The following is a 22,518-nucleotide window of genomic DNA, read 5'->3' as shown; positions in this document are numbered from 1 at the left end:
ATAGAATTATGGTCAGATTTGCCAAATGGAGGGCGAGAGAGAGCTTTGTATGCGTCTCTGTGTGTGGAGTAAAGGTGGTATAGAGTTTTTTTTGTTTTTTTCTCTCTGGTTGCACATGTGACATGCTAGTAGAAATTAGGTCAAACTGATTTAAGTTCGACTGCATTAAAGTCCCCGGCCACTAGGAGCGCCGCTTCTGGATTAGCATTTTCTTGTTTGCTTATGGCCTTATACAGCTCATTGAGTGCGGTCTTAGTGCCAGCATCAGTTTGTGGTGGTAAATAGACGGCTGCGAATAATATAGATGTGAACTCTCTTGGTAGATAGTGTGGTCTACAGCTTATCATAAGGTATTCAACCTCAGACGAGTAATACTTTGAGACTTCTTTAATATTAGACATCACGCACCAGCAGCTTTGACAAATAGACGCACACCTCCACCCTTCGTCTTACCAGACATAGCTGCTCTGTCCTGCCAATGCACGGAGAAGCCAGCCAGCTCTATATTATCCATGTCTTGTTTAGCCACGTCTCGGTGAAACTTAAGATATTACAGTTTTGAATGTCCCGTTGGTAGGATAGTTTTAATCGTAGCTGCCTGTTCCTCTGGCCTCACATGCCAGTCACTCCTATACGGCTTCCTGGCTGCTGCTAAGACAGAGACTGATGATGTGGTGTGATCCTGCTCTGCTCTGTCATAGCTGTAGTTCTAGTCGGGAGCTCCCTGGTCCATAGTTAACTTCTGAGGACCAGACTACTGCTGCTGCTCAGACAGAGACTGATGATGTGGAGTGGCATCTTGCTCTGTTCTGACATACCATAACTACCCCATGGTTGCAGTACATTGTCCCCTGTTCCAGGGGTGGTGAGCTTCTGGAGTACGTTGTCTTCTTGGGTTTGATTCCAATGGACATGTTATATGGAGTGTCAATGGAGTGTCAATGTACTGCTATGTCATATCTGAAACATCATACCTTCCCCTGTTTCTCTGGCCTGGTCCATATTAAGGGAAAAGTTCATTTGACTTACTTACTAAATGTTACTTACTTTAACCTACTTTTGCTTAAGAGTCAGCCTAGATGAAAGCAAATCTCCTCTCTGACTGGAACAAGGAACTGCATTTCCTGACAGTTTATCATGTGTGAAATTGTCCTCTTCCTCTCATCACCAAAGTCTTTCCTGCTCTCTTAACTCAACCCTCAGAGTTCATTTGAATGAATCAAAGCAAAGCAAAGTGGACCACTTAATCAAACTGTCGTCATTCCTTATCAGTGGAAAGACAATTTAGCCCAAACAGTGATTCAAAGAGATAGCAGAAGTCAAATGCCCTCCACCGAGCTTATTGTGAGAGACATGATAACAATTTATCATATTGTGGGGAATCTCAGCGATGTGTTCAGCTTTGAGATACATTTTGAGTGAGAAGTTCTGCTGTGCTGATTGTAATGTATGTTCATTCCTTTCTAGAGAAAGTTGTCTTTATGGTGTCTGACTGATGCTGTACAGTGTTGTGACCCTGAATGGGAGACAATAGCCTGGTACATTAGTCTCCCCTGCACTTTGACCTCCTCCCCTCCCTCCGTTTCCCCCACTCAACAAGGATCATAAAGGAGAAGAAGAGATCTAACCTCTCACTCACATCTGTGGTTAATCCTGGCCTGACCAGAACAGGCTGTTCAATGGTTCTAAATGTGATAAAGGAAGGAGGAAAAACGATAGTAGGGAAAAAGACCCGACTTATCAAGAATAATGAGTAAAAGTGAGAGGCTGAGAGAGATACGATGGTGGAATTTAAATTAGTCACAGACAGGAGCAGAAAAACAGGGCAGTAAGAAACATTCAGATTATTGTTGGGGGTTGAACTCCCCAGGACCCCATGACCTTACAAGTCAGCAAAGGCCTTCTGACTGTGTGTGTGTGTGTGTGTGTTAAGGAGACTGGGGTTGAATGACCCTCTTCTCCAGAGCTCTATCTACCTAGAGTATATGCACTGATCTTCCAGTCCTCTAATATCTCAGTACAGTATGTGCAGGCTTTCTCTGGTTTCTCTTTGGTACTAATTCAATCAATTCATCTCATTAACTAACCATAGATTCCTGATACACCAGGTTTGCCAACTAATCAATGTCCTAATCAATAGCTGATTAGAATGCCCTGTGGCCCTTGAGACCCCTGAATGAGACCAGGATTACCTTACTAATGGTGGCTTGATGACACAGGAAGTCAATCTGAATAATTCCAGGGTGCACTGCTCTAGTCTGCTCTCACTCACCTTGAACGCGTCCGCCAGGATCTCAGCTCCTCTCTGATTGGTCCGTTTGGAAAGGCCCACAAAGAATTCTCTACCTGAGGAAAAACAGACGACAACCTGTGGTCAGTATGGAGAGTGAGAGAAAATAGAGGCATAAACAGATAGAGAGAGAGGAGGAAGAGACGTCACCGGTCTTCTAGCCATCGCCGATCCATTTTTCATTTTCCATTTCTTTTGTCTTGTTTTCCCACACACCTGGTTTTCATTCCCTCATTACGTGTTGTGTATTTAACCCACTGTTCAAAGTGCTTGTGCACATTGTTGTCTGGTGCACGACGGGTTTTGTACCCATACGTTGTTATTCTGGATGCCGGTGGTTTGGTATATTAAACTGCTCTGGTTATTAGCCAGTTCTGCTCTCCTGCGTCTGACTTCTCTGCCACCAGTTACGCACCCCTTACAGGCCTGAACGTTTTGCTCACCACTCCAGAGCAGAGCGAATGGGCGTAGCTGCTGAGCTTTTACAAATTAGCCATTAGCGACGCCGTTGCCAAGAGGAAATGTTTCTAGCCCTGCCTGCCATGTGAAACCCATTTCAGCTGGATGAGATGGGAGGAACACACCACGGAGAGAGAGCCAACGTCTAGAAACTCAATTAAGTGTTCTAGGGCTTTTTCCAAGCCCTAAACAGCGTACAGAATGAACCACACTAGATTCACAGGCAGGGCAGAACAACTGATACAGAACGTACAGAGGGAACATTATAAAGACCTCGGTTTCTCTACCTCTGCTCTCATCAGGTTTATTGTGATGTGGAACAAGGCAGCTGATGAAATGTGTGTTTGTGTGTGTGTGTGTGGGGGAGGCATCTTTTCCATTTGAGAGAACCATATTTAATCATGCATAAAAATGGTACCAGACAGCCAGTCAGTTTGTAATTTGCCATTTTAGTTCAGGTCACATCAACTACTTGACTATTCAGAATTACAACTATTCTGAACAATTTTTACTCACACCCGTGTGGTGATAGGTCATATCATTTGCATGATAAAGTGGTCATAAATATTTAGTTCACTGAATATAGCAGTTTCCATAGTGATCAATTATGGTAGTGGCAGTGGCCTTGGCAGGTAATGGTGTTTTATTGATGGGATATGGTGGTGTACCTGTAAAGAGGACGTCCCCTCCGTCCAGAGTGGCGGTCTCATCAGACATGTCAACGATGTTCAGGCCCAGCTCCTTCAGGGTCTGCCGTATGGCCGCTGTCTAGAAAACACAAAGACACAGAGAGACACATGGTTAAGACACAGAGAGACACACACATGGTTAAGACACAGACAGACACATATGGTTAAGACACAGGCAGACACATATGGTTAAGACACAGAGACACACACACATGGTTAAGACACAGAGGGACACACACATGTTAAGACACAGAGAGACACACGCATGGTTAAGACACAGAGAGACACACATATGGTTAAGACACAGAGAGACACACACATGGTTAAGACACAGAGAGACACACACATGGTTAAGACACAGAGAGAGACACACATGGTTAAGACACAGAGAGACACACACATGGTTAAGACACAGAGAGTGACACACATGGTTAAGACACACAGAGAGACACACATGGTTAAGACAGAGAGAGACACACATGGTTAAGACACAGAGAGAGACACACATGGTTAAGACACAGAGAGAGACACACATGGTTAAGACACAGAGAGAGACACACATGGTTAAGACACAGAGAGAGACACACATGGTTAAGACACAGAGAGAGACACACATGGTTAAGACACAGAGAGAGACACACATGGTTAAGACACAGAGAGAGACACACATGGTTAAGACACAGAGACACACACACATGGTTAAGACAGAGAGAGAGACACACATGGTTAAGACACAGAGAGAGACACACACATGGTTAAGACAGAGAGAGAGACACACATGGTTAAGACACAGAGAGAGACACACATATGGTTAAGACACAGAGAGAGACACATATGGTTAAGACACAGAGAGACACACACATGGTTAAGACACAGAGAGAGACACATATGGTTAAGACACAGAGAGACACACATGGTTAAGACACAGAAAGAGACACATATGGTTAAGACACAGAGAGACACACACATGGTTAAGACACAGAGAGAGACACATATGGTTAAGACAGAGAGAGACACACATGGTTAAGACACAGAGAGAGACACACATATGGTTAAGACACAGAGAGAGACACATATGGTTAAGACACAGAGAGACACACATGGTTAAGACACAGAGAGAGACACATATGGTTAAGACACAGAGAGACACACATATGGTTAAGACACAGGTACACGCACATAGGGACCCACACACAGAGCATCCACTGCATGCCATCAATCTGTAATGCAAAGAGCTATACGGTAATGAGATTACATTACAACACACACCAACAGTAGAGCTCTCAATGACATCATATGGATCATATACATACTGAGGGTAGCCCCACAGCCCAACAAATAGCGTTCATTCACAGAAAGGTATTACGATGATATCATCATTACATATCATGTAAAATACGAGCGTTAAAAAGGCAGATGATCAGACAGCAGAGCCAGGTTCTTGTTATGAAGCATGACAGTAAAACCAAAACAGTCTGTCCAAGAGATCATCATTACATCATCTTAGTGATCCACGAAGTCATAACACAGGAAGTATGTTAAAGTTTTTATGAGGCCGCGACTCTGGAAAGAGGGGTACAGGGAGAGGAGACCAACACTAACCTAAAAAGGGTTGGAGGATTAAAAAACAATCATTCTAAGTCAAAGTGTTCCTGGTGCATTCTCTGGGTCAGCTGTGTGTGTGTGTGTGTGTGTGTGTGTGTGTGTGTGTGTGTGTGTGTGTGTGTGTGTGTGTGTGTGTGTGTGTGTGTGTGTGTGTGTGTGTGTGTGTGTGTGTGTGTGTGTGTGTGTGTGTGTGTGTGTGTGTGTGTGTGTGTGTGTGTGTGTGTGTGTGTGTGTGTGTCTCTCTCTGTAGAAGAAGACCAGTTGTTTTGTGGAGGTGAACTGGGTCAGTATCGTCTGGCCGTGAGGGCTCTGACCACCCAGTCTGTTTTTGGGGTCTACAGGGAACTGGGACCGACGAGATTCCACGGGCCTCTATCTCACCATGACCTCAGCCTAGCTGTTCGCTGATCGAAGGCTTCTGCTTCTCCACACACCAGACACCTGGGCCAAGCCATGAGGTCACCCAGGTAGCCTGCCATGCGGGCCACGCACAGATAACACAAACACATAGTTTCTTACTCTCCCATACACATACACTTGCACACATACACACACATCCAAGACCCCCCTTGTACCTCCCTATAGGTAGATACTATGAAGTCAATTCTTAATGGTCAGCAAGGAAAATAGCTATTGGAATTGGACCAGACATTGTTTCCTTTAGAAGGTTATCAGTGGCAACACCTTCAGCACTCCAATTGAGATGAAAAGTAATTGAGATGAATAGTAATTGAGATGAATAGTAATTGAGATGAATAGTAATTGAGATGAATAGTAATTGAGATGAATAGTAATTGAGATGAATAGTAATTGAGATGAATAGTAATTGCCCTAAGGGGAAAAGTTCTATTGAATGAGGCACAATATATTATAGATCTACTTTCCCTCTCTGTGGCCTTATATTGTGTAGGGAGCGAAATCACATAAGTCAACATTTCCCTTTATTTAGTTTCATCTCCATTTCTCTATATCTCACTACTCTTTCCTTCCTTGCGGTTTAAGGATGGAGAAAGCGCAACAAGGGGTTAAGATTCAACTTCATAATGAGTTCCCACCTCTTAGTCACCCTGCTAAGCCAGCTACCCACTCTGGCCTACTCCACCATTCCTCTACAGCTGACCAACCTACTCCACCATTCCCCTACAGCTGACCAGTCTACTCCACCATTCCCCTACAGCTGACCAGTCTACTCCACCATTCCTCTACAGCTGACCAGTCTACTTCACCATTCCCCTACAGCTGACCAACCTACTCCACCATTCCCCTACAGCTGACCAGTCTACTTCACCATTCCCCTACAGCTGACCAGTCTACTCCACCATTCCTCTACAGCTGACCAACCTACTCCACCATTCCCCTACAGCTGACCAGTCTACTCCACCATTCCCCTACAGCTGACCAACCTACTCCACCATTCCGCTACAGCTGACCAACCTACTCCACCATTCCCCTACAGCTGACCAACCTACTCCACCATTCCCCTACAGCTGACCAGTCTACTCCACCATTCCCCTACTGCTGACCAACCTACTCCACCATTCCCATACAGCTGACCAGTCTACTCCACCATTCCCCTACAGCTGACCAGTCTACACCATTCCTCTACAGCTGACCAACCTACTCCACCATTCCCCTACAGCTGACCAGTCTACTCCACCATTCCCCTACAGCTGACCAGTCTACTCCACCATTCCTCTACAGCTGACCAGTCTACTCCACCATTCCCCCACAGCTGACCAACCTACTCTACCATTCCCATACAGCTGACCAACCTACTTCACCATTCCCATACAGCTGACCAACCTACTCCACCATTCCCCTACAGCTGACCAGTCTACTCCACCATTCCCCTACAGCTGACCAGTCTACTCCACCATTCCCCTACAGCTGACCAGTCTACTCCACCATTCCTCTACAGCTGACCAGTCTACTCCACCATTCCTCTACAGCTGACCAACCTACTTCACCATTCCCCTACAGCTGACCAACCTACTTCACCATTCCCCTACAGCTGACCAACCTACTCCACCATTCCCCTACAGCTGACCAGTCTACTCCACCATTCCTCTACAGCTGACCAGTCTACTCCACCATTCCTCTACAGCTGACCAACCTACTCCACCATTCCCATACAGCTGACCAGCCTACTCCACCATTCCCCTACAGCTGACCAGTCTACTCCACCATTCCCCTACAGCTGACCAGTCTACTTCACCATTCCTCTACAGCTGACCAACCTACTCCACCATTCCCATACAGCTGACCAGCCTACTTCACCATTCCCCTACAGCTGACCAGTCTACTCCACCATTCCTCTACAGCTGACCAACCTACTCCACCATTCCTCTACAGCTGACCAGCCTACTCCACCATTCCCCTACAGCTGACCAGTCTACTCCACCATTCCCCTACAGCTGACCAGCCTACTCCACCATTCCCCTACAGCTGACCAGCCTACTCCACCATTCCTCTACAGCTGACCAGTCTACTCCACCATTCCCCTATAGCTGACCAGCCTACTCCACCATTCCCCTACAGCTGACCAGTCTACTCCACCATTCCTCTACACCTGACCAGTCTACTCCACCATTCCCCTACAGCTGACCAGTCTACTCCACATTTTCCCCTACAGCTGACCAACCTACTTCACCATTCCTCTACAGCTGACCAGTCTACTCCACCATTCCCCTACAGCTGACCAGTCTACTCCACCATTCCCCTACAGCTGACCAGTCTACTCCACCATTCCTCTACAGCTGACCAGTCTACTCCACCATTCCTCTACAGCTGACCAACCTACTCCACCATTCCCCTACAGCTGACCAGTCTACTCCACCATTCCTCTACAGCTGACCAACCTACTCCACCATTCCCCTACAGCTGACCAGTCTACTCCACCATTCCTCTACAGCTGACCAAACTACTCCACCATTCCCCTACAGCTGACCAGTCTACTCCACCATTCCCCTACAGCTGACCAGTCTACTCCACCATTCCTCTACAGCTGACCAACCTACTCCACCATTCCCCTACAGCTGACCAACCTACTCCACCATTCCCCTACAGCTGACCAGTCTACTCCACCATTCCTCTACAGCTGACCAGTCTACTCCACCATTCCTCTACAGCTGACCAACCTACTCCACCATTCCCCTACAGCTGACCAGTCTACTCCACCATTCCTCTACAGCTGACCAACCTACTCCACCATTCCCCTACAGCTGACAAGTCTACTCCACCATTCCTCTACAGCTGACCAAACTACTCCACCATTCCCCTACAGCTGACCAGTCTACTCCACCATTCCCCTACAGCTGACCAGTCTACTCCACCATTCCTCTACAGCTGACCAACCTACTCCACCATTCCCCTACAGCTGACCAACCTACTCCACCATTCCCCTACAGCTGACCAGTCTACTCCACCATTCCCCTACAGCTGACCAGTCTACTCCACCATTCCTCTACAGCTGACCAACCTACTCCACCATTCCCCTACAGCTGACCAGTCTACTCCACCATTCCTCTACAGCTGACCAACCTACTCCACAATTCCCCTACAGCTGACCAGTCTACTCCACCATTCCTCTACAGCTGACCAACCTACTCCACCATTCCCCTACAGCTGACCAGTCTACTCCACCATTCCTCTACAGCTGACAAACCTACTCTACCATTCCCCTACAGCTGACCAGTCTACTCCACCATTCCCATACAGCTGACCAACCTACTCTACCATTCCCCTACAGCTGACCAGCCTACTCTACCATTCCCCTACAGCTGACCAGTCTACTCCACCATTCCTCTACAGCTGACCAGCCTCCACCAATGCAGTTGCCCCTCTCTTTTACCTTCCCCTCTGCCTCCCCATGTGGCACTCTGACTGGACTGGAGCCTCTGCTATTGCGATCACAGCTGCAGGCTCCACAAATCTTCGTCAACCCACCAACTAATGGTCAGGTTTACGCACGCACGGAGACAGACAGACAGACAGCCAGCAGTGTGTCATAGTTATCTATGGGCGTTCCAGCAGACAGACAGACAGCAGTGTGTCAGTTATCTATGGGCGTTCCAACAGACAGACAGACAGACAGACAGTGTGTCATAGTTATCTATGGGCGTTCCAGCAGACAGACAGACAGACAGACAGTGTGCCATAGTTATCTATGGGCCTTCCAACAGACAGACAGACAGACAGTGTGTCATAGTTATCTATGGGCGTTCCAACAGACAGACAGACAGTGTGTCATAGTCATTTATGTGCTTTCCAGCAGACAGTGTAGGAGTAAGTGACATATGTAGGTAGATATCACACTATTAAACAATAGATAGGTAAATAGTATAAGAAGGTAGATGTGAGTGTGTTTGCCATTCTGGTAAATACAGGAAACCAAAGATTAGCAGATGATGTAGTAGTAACATAAAATACATGGATAACATATAAATATTAAAGATAGCTGAACATTAAAGTAACAAACCACATGGTAACATAGATCATGAGACCGTGGTAATGGAAATCTACTAAGGGACGTTCTGACCCTCTGACCCTTGTAGATTCTCCATTATGCTGTCAGACAGATAGGCGCTTAAAGAAATTGGACACTAGACACACAGTCTGCTGATTCTTTAAAGAGATACACATGTCAGAGAAATATGTGTTTAGGGCACTTAGACCCACTAGAAATATAGTCTACTCATTCCACTAGAAAAGCATACATACCAGAGAAATATGCCTGAGATGGCTGGACACTAATGAACAAGAAACACATAGTCTGCTGATTCCATTTGAGTGAAACTGACCAGACACATAGACGCCTATAAGCAATTGGATGCCCTAGAGAGGGGGGGGGGGCACAAAGAGTGCATTGATTTAGTGGTAAAGGGAGGGTCCGGCCACCATTATAAACTGATTGAAGGCAGATGGTGGGGAATGACGTCATAGGGGACGGACAATACTATGTGGGTATAAATATAAAGGACTGGACTTCTGAGGGGGGGGGTTCCGCGGACATTCCAGATGGCTGTACAATTGTAATAAAGAGCATGATTGAATTTACAAGTTCTGATAAAGCGTTATATTTCTGAGATGATTTTCCACGACATATTTTGGCGAGCTAGCCAGGAGCTGATAGGGACTGGGACGTTCTTGGCTGATGATGGGTTCTTTGGACAATCTAACAAACAAGGGTGGCCGCCCAACTAGACGGTAAGCAAGTTCTTACAATGGTTGAAATGTTTGTGTAAGATTGCTTCAGAGATACTGTCTCAGCGAGAGGAGCGCCACGTAAGTCTCTCTTTCAAATTTCCTAAAATGAAACCAGTAAATACAAAAGAACTTTTAAATTCAATGAATTTGCATGTATGTGTAATTTGGGGAATTGTATTAAATATAAATGCATGTGCATGTATAGAGAATGAGTGAATAGGCGATGTGAACTTTGCTTGTGTTGGGTGTTTAGTGGAGCATGCGCTCGTTCTGATTAGACCGTTCGAATGTGTAGCTTAAATGATGTGCTTGTTTGTGCCATCTGGCTGAGATGGCTGGCTATAATGTGGGACAGCCCATACGGTAAAAACAGATAATGTAGGTAGAAAATCCTGTGATACTTCTTCAATAAAATTAGTAGAAGGAATGCTTGGACAGGTTACTTATGAATAACGGCTCTAAAGATAACAGAGAACTGCATGAATAAGTAGTTAGAAAGCCACGATACCGCTCGTTAAAAAAGGAACATTTTTAAAGAGGTCTGATTGGGTGGATATTTAGTAAATAAATACTTCATGGATACCGCCTCAGAACGGGGGACTGTACGGATGAATATTTAGAAGGCAGGAAAAACGTTAGCCCGATTGTGCGGCGTTCAACTGCAAAAGTAGCTTATAAATATTAGGTTGTAGGAAAACGTTAGCCCGATTGTGCGGCGTTCAACTGCAAAAGTAGCTTATAAATATTAGGTTGTAGGAAAACGTTAGCCCGATTGTGCGGCGTTCAACTGCAAAAGTAGCTTATAAATATTAGGTTGTAGAAAAAACGTTTGCCCGATTGTGCGGCGTTCAACTGCAAAAGTAGTTAATACGGTCGAAACATAAATCAGTAGTTAAATAAATATTTCATGGTTAACGCTCTGAAAGGAGGACTGTACGGATGAATATTTAGGACGTTTGCCCGATTGTGCGGCGTTCAAATGCAAAAGAAATCCTGCGAATAAAAAACCGCTCTGTCTAGCTAACAGGGTTTTTTAATTCAGTAGGTCACGCCACAATACTAATCAAATAAAAGAAGAAAATATCAGTATTGGGGGTTGGGTAGGATATGAAGACAAGCTGATCCGATTAGACAGTAGTCTCTCGTCATATCGTAGAAATCCTATTAGCCTAGGCTTATGTTGAACAAAGGGATTAAGTCAATAAAGAAAGAACTGAGTTGTTTTGAGGTAAAAACAAAAGGATGAATGATAATGTTGTAAGAAATGAGTAGATCTGTGTAGAGATAGAACATTAGGAAGAAAGAAAGGACAGGTTGGGTTGTGTGTGTGTGTCTGTGGTAGGAAGAGGCATGCGCAAGCCTCTCTGATAGTTAACTGAGTGTAATTTGAGAAGGAGAGTGCAGTTAACTGCTATTAGGCAGATGGAATGAAATTAAGGAACATCGAAGTAAAATAAGTTATAATCAAGGATAAAAACACTGATGTGATAAAGTAATAAGCGACCATAGTAGAATACTAAAAAAGGTGTTAAAATAAATAACCATAAAGATAATAAAAGAGGATTAAACCAAATAGTGTGTAACAAGACAGAAAGTAGAATCGTCGATAAATTGAAATTGTACTATAAAGTTAAAAACGAATCTAGGTTAGTTAAGATAAATAGTGATAAATAGTGAAATTCAGGACAGATTAAGGATTCACGAACGGTGTAACAAAGGAAGAGGAAAAAACAGGCCGTCGATCACTCTGTACCCACAGAGACTGCGGTCTAAAAATAGCCTGAAGGACAGAGACCAAAATATGAGAGGTTTGTTTCACTAAAACCGTGAATCGGGAATTAAACAGTAAAATGGGATAAAAGACAATGAAATAATAAGAATATAGATAAGAGGTAAGAAAGTATAGACAAAATAAATTAATAAAGGTAAACGTAAGACGTTAGATAGAGATCGTAAAGGAGCGGGCAGTGGACTGGTGTGACTCAGTTGGTAGAGCATGGTGCTTGCAACACCAGGGTTGAGGGTTAAATTCCCATGGGGGACCAGGATGAATATGTATGAACTTTCCAATTTGTAAGTCGCTCTGGATAAGAGCATTTGCTAAATGACTTAAATGTAATGTAAATGTAATCATAAAATTGATTAGAATTATAAAATGAATAAATAATAATATCTGTAATGGGAAAAACACAGTGATATTTGAAGTATTGTATTAGAATAAGACATTAAGTCATCTGTAGTATTCAGAAATAATGTCTGTACTATATAGAGCTTGGTTTGAGAAGAGAAATTAAGTGATGGGACAAATGCATTTTTAATTGGAAAGGGGATTCGCTCTACCTTGGAAAAATAGTAAATAAAAGGTGTATAATACATGGGAGTATTTAGAAAAAATAAATAAATAATTAGTGGCATGACAACAAAATGACTGTTTCCATAGAATAGGGAGAGAAGGACACTATTACCTGATGAACAGGATAAATAGGACAAGGGAATTAAACAGTCACATGGGACCAAAATGTGAAGCTCGATTTGCAGGCGTTCTGATGTCAACATTCTATCATCAGAAAATACATTGCGATGGGGGTGTGTGTGTGGTTCCTCTAATCCTCGCAGACGTGCGGGTGATTGGCAGAACTATTGACAAGATCTAAGAACCAATAAGAAAATAGCTCTCTGTTCTGGATATAGGTATATCGGGTATGAGAAAAATTAGTGTAATGTGACATTAGAACTTAGTGCGGTAGAAGGAAATGTCGCTATACAAGAGTATATATCCTTGTCAAAATAACAAACAACTAATCGGTTTGAGGTTAGTGAGAATGGAATTTTTACTTGGCGGTGTGTAGTCTCTGAGGGAACAATGAGTGTTTCATAGAGATTGCAGTTTATATGTGGTCAAGAAGAAGTATTAGATCACGTTTGACTTGACATCTAGTAAAGTAACGATGGAATATTAATTGTTAGACATTATATACCACAATTCTCTGGAACTGTTAAAGACGCTTTAGAATAAAATCTATGGATAAGTAAAATTATTGGTTTGCTGACTAAAAGGTAACATTGTGAATATTAACGATATGTACACTTTCTTTTCCAGAAAGAATAAGGGAAAAAAAGGGGTTTTCAATCTTCTCTGGTCAACAATGTCATTGGAGACTAATTAACTGCTTTCCACAGTAATTAAAGTCAGCCGCTTTAAAAATAAAAATATCTGGATAAGGCTAAAACATGGAGTTCTGGATGAGTGAGTCCAGTTCGTTTGCTATTATTAGCTTATGGTTCACTAGTGAGTACACCATGTACTGGGAATGAATATGCATTAGTAGATATATTGGAAGGGTTTTTTCCAATTCAGTTTCAAATTGGGTATGCAAAAGGATGAACATGTTTTTGAAAAATGTATTTAAGTTGTTCCTAAAGAAAGGGGGAGTGGAAACATATTAATGGTGTCAAAATGCCCTGAATCCTAGGAATTTCCTGTGAAAGACTGATCACCTTTTACTAGAAATTGTTGGAACAGGTGGGATTTACTTATAAAATGTTTAAGACACCAGACTCTATTCAAACTGTATAATTACTTTGAAAATCTATTATGTCTCTGGGAAAATTATGAAGAGTTGTACCCTTAAATTGAATAAGTTATTCGAATAGGTTTATTTTAATTTTTATTTTTGATATAACATGGGTTCATAGGTAAAACTATCAGTTCCTTGGGGTTATGGTCTTTGGGGAAATACACAAATGTGTTTTGTTCATTATGCATATAAAAAGTGTTGAAAGTTATTCCAACGGGTTTATTGGAGTGTGGGTTTGTGAGGGTTTTTGTTGATAAAAACATCATCTGTAATTCATCTGAGAGAACACTGGTGAAATAAGGGAGTTATCATAAGAAGGTGACGTCAGAATGCTGTAAGGCATGGGAGAGAATATTACCACAAGTGGGTGTGGAGATCAAACCCACCCTAACCGACTGAACAGTGAGGGACAACTGTGTCTGATGACCTGTGAACTGTATCTAAAAAAGACATGCTGAAATGACATTATATTTGTTGGGAGAATAATGACTTAAAGTTATTGGGGTACTGATTTTTTATTGTCAGGCCATTCATGAGAGAAACTGAGACAAAAGGGCTATTGGAAAATAGGTAATACTGGTATTTAAAGTGTTTAGTATAAATGTTCATTATTAAAGGGATGTTGTGTATTGAATAGATAAGGTCAAATTTGAGTTAAAGTAAACACTAAGGACTGTTATCCTGAATATTGGGTTGGAAAATGTATAAAATAAAAAATATAACTGTTTAGTTCTTTGGATATAGAACTGTTTAACGTTAATAGGCTTAGGGAAGCTCTGGAAACTAATCCTGAGACAAGGAGGTTGACAACTTACAGAATATTAGATTAAAGGGTTTTTATTTTTTGTTTTATAATGTCATTGGAATTGGAATGATAAAATCTAATGTTTAATTGAATAAAAAGATAGTATGTTGTGCGATGATACCCAAGAATGAAGAAGAAAGAGACCAATAATAACAGGGGCATAGAATGAAACAGATGGACGTTTTTCTCCAGGTTTAATTACATTACGAATAGTGGAAATTTATTGCAAATGTGTAATTATTATAAAAAAATTATTATTATTATATTTTTTTTTTTCTCTTTTTCTCGTTTGGTCAATTTATTTTTGTTTTGAGGAACATAAGGTTGTGTATATGTTCCTGAGGAGGGACTGATTGATATAAATGATATATAAATTGACTTAAGGATGTATTAAACAATGGCTGCTATGGGTTAGGGGACTCATAAATGAAGGTAATGGTAGTGAAGGGGTGTTATTTGTAGAAACTATGTATAATAATAGAGATAATTCACAGAAAAGGAAAGACAGCTGACTGTGTAAAATATAGGGAAAATTCTAAAGTAAATAGAACAATTCACATATCTAAAGATATGGTAAAAAGAATAAGTGGTGGCATTTTGAACACTAGAGCAAAAGTTTAAGAAACTTATGACTTAGTTTTGTGAGGATTGGATATTCTTCCAACTGGAAGACACTTGACTGAGTACATGTTATTTTACAGCAGTTGCCGTAGGGACCATCATTTAACTATCATTATGAATATTTCTGTGGCAGGAGGCCAGGTATTTGAGGCAGAATGGTTACATAGGGCTGTTATTAAAAATTAAGATTTAGTGATCTTGCTAATGTTGTCAGGAAATAACCCATGTGTAAGTGTGTATGTCCTCAGGAAAAAACAGCCAGAAATGGAAGGGCTTGGGCTGCATTCTGGAGACTGAGTGTACATCAAGATACACCAGGCTGGTGGTATACTTCTTACAACACTGCAGTGGTAAAGTTCTTCTTGTCTCTCTTTGGTGGGTGCATAAGTTTCACGAGAAATAAGGTCCAGCTGAATAATGGGTGAGCTTGAAAACACCATGACAGAGGATGTGGAATCAGAGAGAGAAAGAGAGAGAGATTAGATTCCACTATAGACATACTGGGTTGAGTTTGGAGGCTACTTGTTTTATTTATAATACATCATGGGAAAGAGAATGGATGATAGGATATTATACTCTAAACAAACATGTTAAAGGGATTGATATGAAAGCATATACAGTGTTGAATTAATTCAAGAAGAGAGAATGTTAATTGTAGGTTATGCACATGATTATCAGTTGAAATGGAGTAGATGGGAAACTAAGTAAAAATGACATGATTTGGGAACACCTCTCAGAACCTGGGGCCGAAAGGGGAAGACTGGGTGGAAGCATGAGGAAGCTTTTTAGGGCTTTTATTTTTGTGGAGTCCAGCAGAAAAGTATCCTGGAGGCATAGAGTCAGGTAAAGAGAGAGTGGGAATTGTCATGGTCTCAGATTTCAGTTTGCATGAATATATTTATGCATAACACATAACATTGTCAATGCTGTTATGTTTTGTCTGTTGTTTTCCAAGTCTTATGTTTAGGAAACCAGAAGGAGAGGGGTTCGCCAGCTTCAGCTGGAATGTCTGTTTGTTGTGTGATGAGTGATGGAAGTAAGAGGATGTATGGTGCAATCATAGAACAGAGGCCATAAGTCTCTAAGTATGAATGCTTCACAGAAAGTAGGCAGAAACCTGAACCAGGATGAGAGATTCTGCGTCTGATGATCCAAGGGGACCAGAAGGACCTCTCCCAGTGATACCAGGAGATCTAGTCCACGTTGGAGGGATCCGGAGGAAGTGGGATCAACCGAGGAGAGATGGACCCTATGAGGTGGCCAAAGCAACAAGAACGGCCGTCCAAGTGAAAAGAAGCCAGACGTGGTACCATCTGAACCACTGCACATGAGTCCCAACAGAGAGAAGGATACAACCACATAGAGATGAGGACACAGAGGATGCTGATTCACCAGGAGGGAGCCTGGAGGGAGCAGGAGCAGCGGAAACGATTGAGACGCCAGGGAGGAGCCAAGAAAACAGCAAATCAAGTGAAAGCCAAAATATGACACGTGCACCGACTAATGCACCCAGAAGAGGAGGAGAGGCCTCACAAGGAACAGAATAAGAACGTTTCTTCCCTAAAATTGAAACTCTTCCAGATGGAAGTTAAGTCCGGCCTGAGGAGGGAGCCTCAGGTGAAGAAAGAGGAGGAAAAGTCCCGCAAGCTGAAGAAAATGGGGATTACCCTACAATTGACTTTTAAACTGTTGAATGGCCTCCTTTACAGACAATTGATGTTAGAACAACAAAAGAATAATGACATTGACATAACAGAAGTAACAGTGAATGCTAGAATAGAAACAACAGACTAATGCACAATCAAGATGTATGGTGGGAGCAGGAAGAGAAGAATGGAATCAGCCAAACAATCCAAAAAGACTGACAAGGTTAGAATCTATGTTCCACCTCAATTTATAACAGAAGTAGGAGAACTGAAGTCTATCTCAATCATAAGGATCAAACCCTTATCGGAGATTGCACTCTGTGGATGGACATATCACCAAACAAAGGGACAAGTCATTTGGGATCCGAAAGGATGTGACCTGACATTAATCAAAGAAAAAGACGAGAGGGTGCTCATCATGAATCAGATTGAACCAGTTGAAGGTGAAGAATTAATAGTTGAAATAACAAGAACAACAGTGACCGAAGGGAGTAGCATCACTGTCATTAAGGTTGATTCTACCCCTGCACATGAACAGGAAGAACCTGTGACAACAACAAGGGTGGCGGCTGCTGTGACGACCACAGTAGCTATCACTAGATGACATCGACTGCCCTTACCAAGCAGACCACCGTGCCACAAAGCAACCTGAGACATCAGTCAGGAGAGTTTTTACTGATATTTGAAACTTTCTGATAAACTCTAATGATCTACCTCAAGATAAGAACATTGAAAAAGCAACAGAATTAGATATATCAGAATCAGAACCACTCAAGGACACCACATGAGAAGAAGTAGTGAAGAAGGAGTGATACGAATGGGCTAAGTATATGGCAAACAGACACAGAATGGACAATTGTATTTTGTGAAGAAAATCACCTTTGTCTGATCTTTTAATAGTCTCTGAACCAGCATCATGTAAAAACTGTGTAAGTTGGGAAAAATGACTATTGTACCAATAGAAAGTATTCTTTCCCTTGTGTGACATAAAATGTAGGATTGTTCTGGTTAAGGACTAGGGGAAAAATTATGTTGAATGAGACCATGCTGGGAGACAATGATTGTGCTGCCTATAACATTAGAACTGAATTAAATGTACCTTAATTAGATAGAGGTACCGTGGTTAAAGGAAAATATGAATGTTGTTACAGACACCACACTGAAGGAATTGATGTAGGAAACACCACTGTACAATGTGATACTATTTTGGTATTAGAGAACGTGGGAGTTCGTAAAAGTAATGATAAAGGGTTGATTATGAATAGAAAAGGGTTGTGTAGTTACATAACTCAGGTTACGCCATCTCTTACTATGTTGAAAATTCAAGACAGAGGTATTGCTGATAGTTTCTGGATGTGTGGGAAAAACTAACTGTTGAATGTATTGTCTGATGGATGGATTGGTCCTTGTGCCTTAGTTAGAGCAATTAAATAGGTTACTATTATTGAATCACTCCATGATGACTATGTTAAACCTAGAGTTAAAAGGGTTTATGATAAGGATCCTGAGGTATACCTTAATGCAATTGGACTGCTTAGAGGTCTACCTAGGGATTTCAAGGCCAGAGATGAGGTTAAATCAGGATTTGAATCTATATTTCTGTGGATAATACCAAATAAGAACTTAAAGTGGGGATTCATGTTTGCTAGGATGACCATCATGTTGGGAGGAGGGTTGTTGGCTTTGGGTATTGCATTTTGTTGTGTTATACCCCTGGTAAAGTCAATTGTGGTTTAGACAACAGTTAAATAGATGTCTGTAAGGAGAGATGACCCTCCTGTGGTGATTGATCCTGTACCGGGAAGCCCAGGCAATTATACCAATAAGTATGGAAAGCCTTGCAATGCAGTTGGAGGACCTCTTGACTGCCCCTTTGGTAAACCTAACTGTCTCTATGAAGTGATTGGGGGGGTGGTCATGCGTGTCACGATTTTCGTAAGGATGGTTTCCATGTATATGTTAAATTACCCAGTTCAGATTAATGTTTACTCATACATGTCCACAAAAAGTGTAATTTGTGTCACAATTTCAAGTGGTGTACAAAAATTCATGAGGATGGTCATTATCATCACCTAGAACCTTTTTTCTGTCAAAGTGTCAAAGAAGAGATTGTCTTATATGTAAGGATGAGGACTGTGGTCTTATGTAAAGGGGTTTTAGCATATCTATTTTGCCTAATGCTTTGTGTTCTTTGTAACCTTAGGCAGGGATTCATACTACATGCTCATTGCTTCATCAAAATATAATGGTTGATTATTAGTATTTTTTATTTTAACTAGATCTTTCATTCCTATTTTATGTTATTAATTGGAGATGTTTGGTCTAGTTGGGTTTTGTAAGAATATTATGTTTCAATTGGATCTTTTCTTCCTGTCTGTGTTTATGTATTGGAGATGTTTGGTACAAGTGATTTGTAAGCTTTATTTTGATAATGTTTTAGTCAATTGTTGGTATTGATATCTACTCTCTATATGTCATTTTTAATATGGTTTTTGAGGTTATTTACCCTCAAGAGGAGGGATTATGTAGGAGTAAGTGACATATGTAGGTAGATATCACACTATTAAACAATAGATAGGTAAATAGTATAAGAAGGTAGATGTGAGTGTGTTTGCCATTCTGGTAAATACAGGAAACCAAAGATTAGCAGATGATGTAGTAGTAACATAAAATACATGGATAACATATAAATATTAAAGATAGCTGAACATTAAAGTAACAAACCACATGGTAACATAGATCATGAGACCGTGGTAATGGAAATCTACTAAGGGACGTTCTGACCCTCTGACCCTTGTAGATTCTCCATTATGCTGTCAGACAGATAGGCGCTTAAAGAAATTGGACACTAGACACACAGTCTGCTGATTCTTTAAAGAGATACACATGTCAGAGAAATATGTGTTTAGGGCACTTAGACCCACTAGAAATATAGTCTACTCATTCCACTAGAAAAGCATACATACCAGAGAAATATGCCTGAGATGGCTGGACACTAATGAACAAGAAACACATAGTCTGCTGATTCCATTTGAGTGAAACTGACCAGACACATAGACGCCTATAAGCAATTGGATGCCCTAGAGAGGGGGGGGGGGCACAAAGAGTGCATTGATTTAGTGGTAAAGGGAGGGTCCGGCCACCATTATAAACTGATTGAAGGCAGATGGTGGGGAATGACGTCATAGGGGACGGACAATACTATGTGGGTATAAATATAAAGGACTGGACTTCTGAGGGGGGGGGTTCCGCGGACATTCCAGATGGCTGTACAATTGTAATAAAGAGCATGATTGAATTTACAAGTTCTGATAAAGCGTTATATTTCTGAGATGATTTTCCACGACAACAGGCAGACAGACAGTGTGTCATAGTTATCTATGGGCGTTCCAGCAGACAGACAGACAGACAGACAGACAGTGTGCCATAGTTATCTATGGGCGTTCCAGCAGACAGACAGACAGACAGACATTGTGTCAAAGTTATCTATGGGCGTTCCAGCAGACAGACAGACAGACAGACAGACAGACAGTGTGTCATAGTTATCTATGGGCGTTCCAGCAGACAGACAGACACAGACAGACAGACAGACAGACAGACAGACAGACAGACAGTGTGTCAAAGTTATCTATGGGCGTTCCAGCAGACAGACAGACAGACAGACAGACAGACAGACAGACAGACAGACAGACAGTGTGTCATAGTTATCTATGGGCGTTCCAGCAGACAGACAGACAGACAGACAGACAGTGTGTCATAGTTATCTATGGGCGTTCCAGCAGACAGACCTGTTCTGTAACTAATTGTGATTGATGTAACAAAACTCTCCCCATCATTTTGAATGGCTCACAAAATGGCTGTTGTCTAAAATGTACTTAACATGCTTCAAGGGATACTGCAAGATTCTGGCAATTACATTTTTCTACATAACCAGAGTCAAATGCTAATGTACCTGTAGACTTCCAGTCATTGCGCTAACGCTAGTTAGCATTGGTTCGTGAATACCTCTAACTTCCTTCATACTGCACACAGAGACATACAAATTGTATCCGTGAGTTGCCAGAATGTAGTACTCCCTTAACAGCAGTTCGTATTGGACTAATATTACTGACTATATATAACCATGATTCTATCCACAGTTTTTATGCGAGTAAAGTCATACCATATAAAAAATAAATCACGACAGCTGTGATAGAAACAGTACACTTTTATAACTTCCGACAGATCATTTGTTCATTCAACATGGTGAGATCTTTTTGTGTCAGTAAAATGTATTATGCAAAACATGGCAGTGGAAACTCCTTAATGCGCAACTATTGATATAATAACCACAGTATGGAAGTAAACTGGTGTGTGGTTCTCTCACTAAGACTTGGTGGTTTGGTGGAAACATGCACATGAAAATCAGTCGCCAATGGATTAAAGACCTAGCTATAGTCACACATAATTTATGAGGTAATTGTTAAATGAGTGTTAATAAAAGTAGATTCTATTAAGTCTTTACTGTGTCCCTCCTCTAGTAATATTTTATGTTTATTTCTGTCTTTCCTTGGTCTTCTCTTGCCAGGAAAGCTGGAAACACCTCCTTTGCATGAGCCTTGAGCATCCACCCATCTCTCTAACTAGGCCTCAGCTCAGAATGCATCTCAATGGTTGCTGTTTCTCTGGCAGATAGCAGAAGGCCGGGAGTAGAATGGCTCGTCTCCACGCGCACACGCACACACACTGCAGTGTGTCATAATTATCTATGGGCGTTCCAGCAGACAGACCTGTTGGTGCTGTAACTAATGGTGATTGACGTTGCGCGCCTATCAGCATGCAGACAAGGCTAGGCTGACGTCCCAAATGGCACCCCATTCCCTATGGGTCCTGATCGAAAGCATTGCACTTCATAGGGAATAGGGTGCTATTTGGTACAGGGCCTAAAACAATTAGCATGCTGCTAAGCCTCCACTAGGCCTCTGCAAGGCTCAGCAGACATGGTGCTACTTAGAATAAATCAACTTTGAGGCTGACAATCCCTCTGCTCTGTTCCAATAGGCCTCTTCTCTTCCCAGCTCGTACACTCTGATGCACTCACATTAACGCTCTGGCTGAATTAAAGAGGCTATGAGAGGGCCATTTAAACTGTCTACCTGTATATAACTAGGTTATCTGTTTGTTCATTCATAAGTCCCATTAAACTGCACAAGGTCAACTGTTGGCCTAACTAATGGAACCCTCTTCTATAATGTTCAGTCTCTCTCTGTCTCCCTCTCTCTTGTTCCACCCATTCTCTCCAGACATGCACGGCAGGGCCAAGAATCCATCTGGATAGCCTAGCCGCACGGACGGAGTGGCCATTATCTCCCAGGCCTGGGACACCCAATATCCCAATATGTTATGTAAAGAGGGTGCCAGCTCCGCTCTCCAACCGGCCGCTACCCACTCTTCTGCTACACCGCCCGGCCCGCCCTGCCCAGGGCCACACGCTGAGAGCCAGGCCCTGCTTTGAATGAGAAAGGCCTTTTAAAATTCATGAGGGGGTTTTAGATGTTCTGTTCTTGGCCCCGCCTGCCAACATTCCTCCCGTTCCTGGGCAGAGCAGACAGGGGAGATGGAGCAGAGAGAGCAGAAAGGA

At 42.2% G+C, this 22,518-nt stretch overlaps 1 protein-coding gene across 1 annotated transcript in view; it reads right to left on the bottom strand.

Moving 5' to 3' along the window:
- Positions 1-22,518, bottom strand: part of ddah1 (dimethylarginine dimethylaminohydrolase 1) — a 148,809-nt gene that overhangs the window by 30,864 nt on the left and 95,427 nt on the right. The window contains exons 2-3 of the mRNA XM_055861633.1: positions 3,418-3,517; positions 2,273-2,346 (exon numbers count right to left, since the gene is read on the bottom strand). Of these exons, the coding sequence (XP_055717608.1) occupies positions 2,273-2,346; positions 3,418-3,517 (174 nt within the window). The remainder of the gene's footprint in view (positions 1-2,272; positions 2,347-3,417; positions 3,518-22,518) is intronic.

The sequence above is a fragment of the Salvelinus fontinalis genome, chromosome 14 (genome assembly GCF_029448725.1).
Source record: "Salvelinus fontinalis isolate EN_2023a chromosome 14, ASM2944872v1, whole genome shotgun sequence".
NCBI classification, from domain to species: domain Eukaryota; kingdom Metazoa; phylum Chordata; class Actinopteri; order Salmoniformes; family Salmonidae; genus Salvelinus; species Salvelinus fontinalis.
The sequence above is the reverse complement of the archived record's forward strand: the minus strand, read 5'-3'. Positions and strand labels throughout refer to the sequence as shown.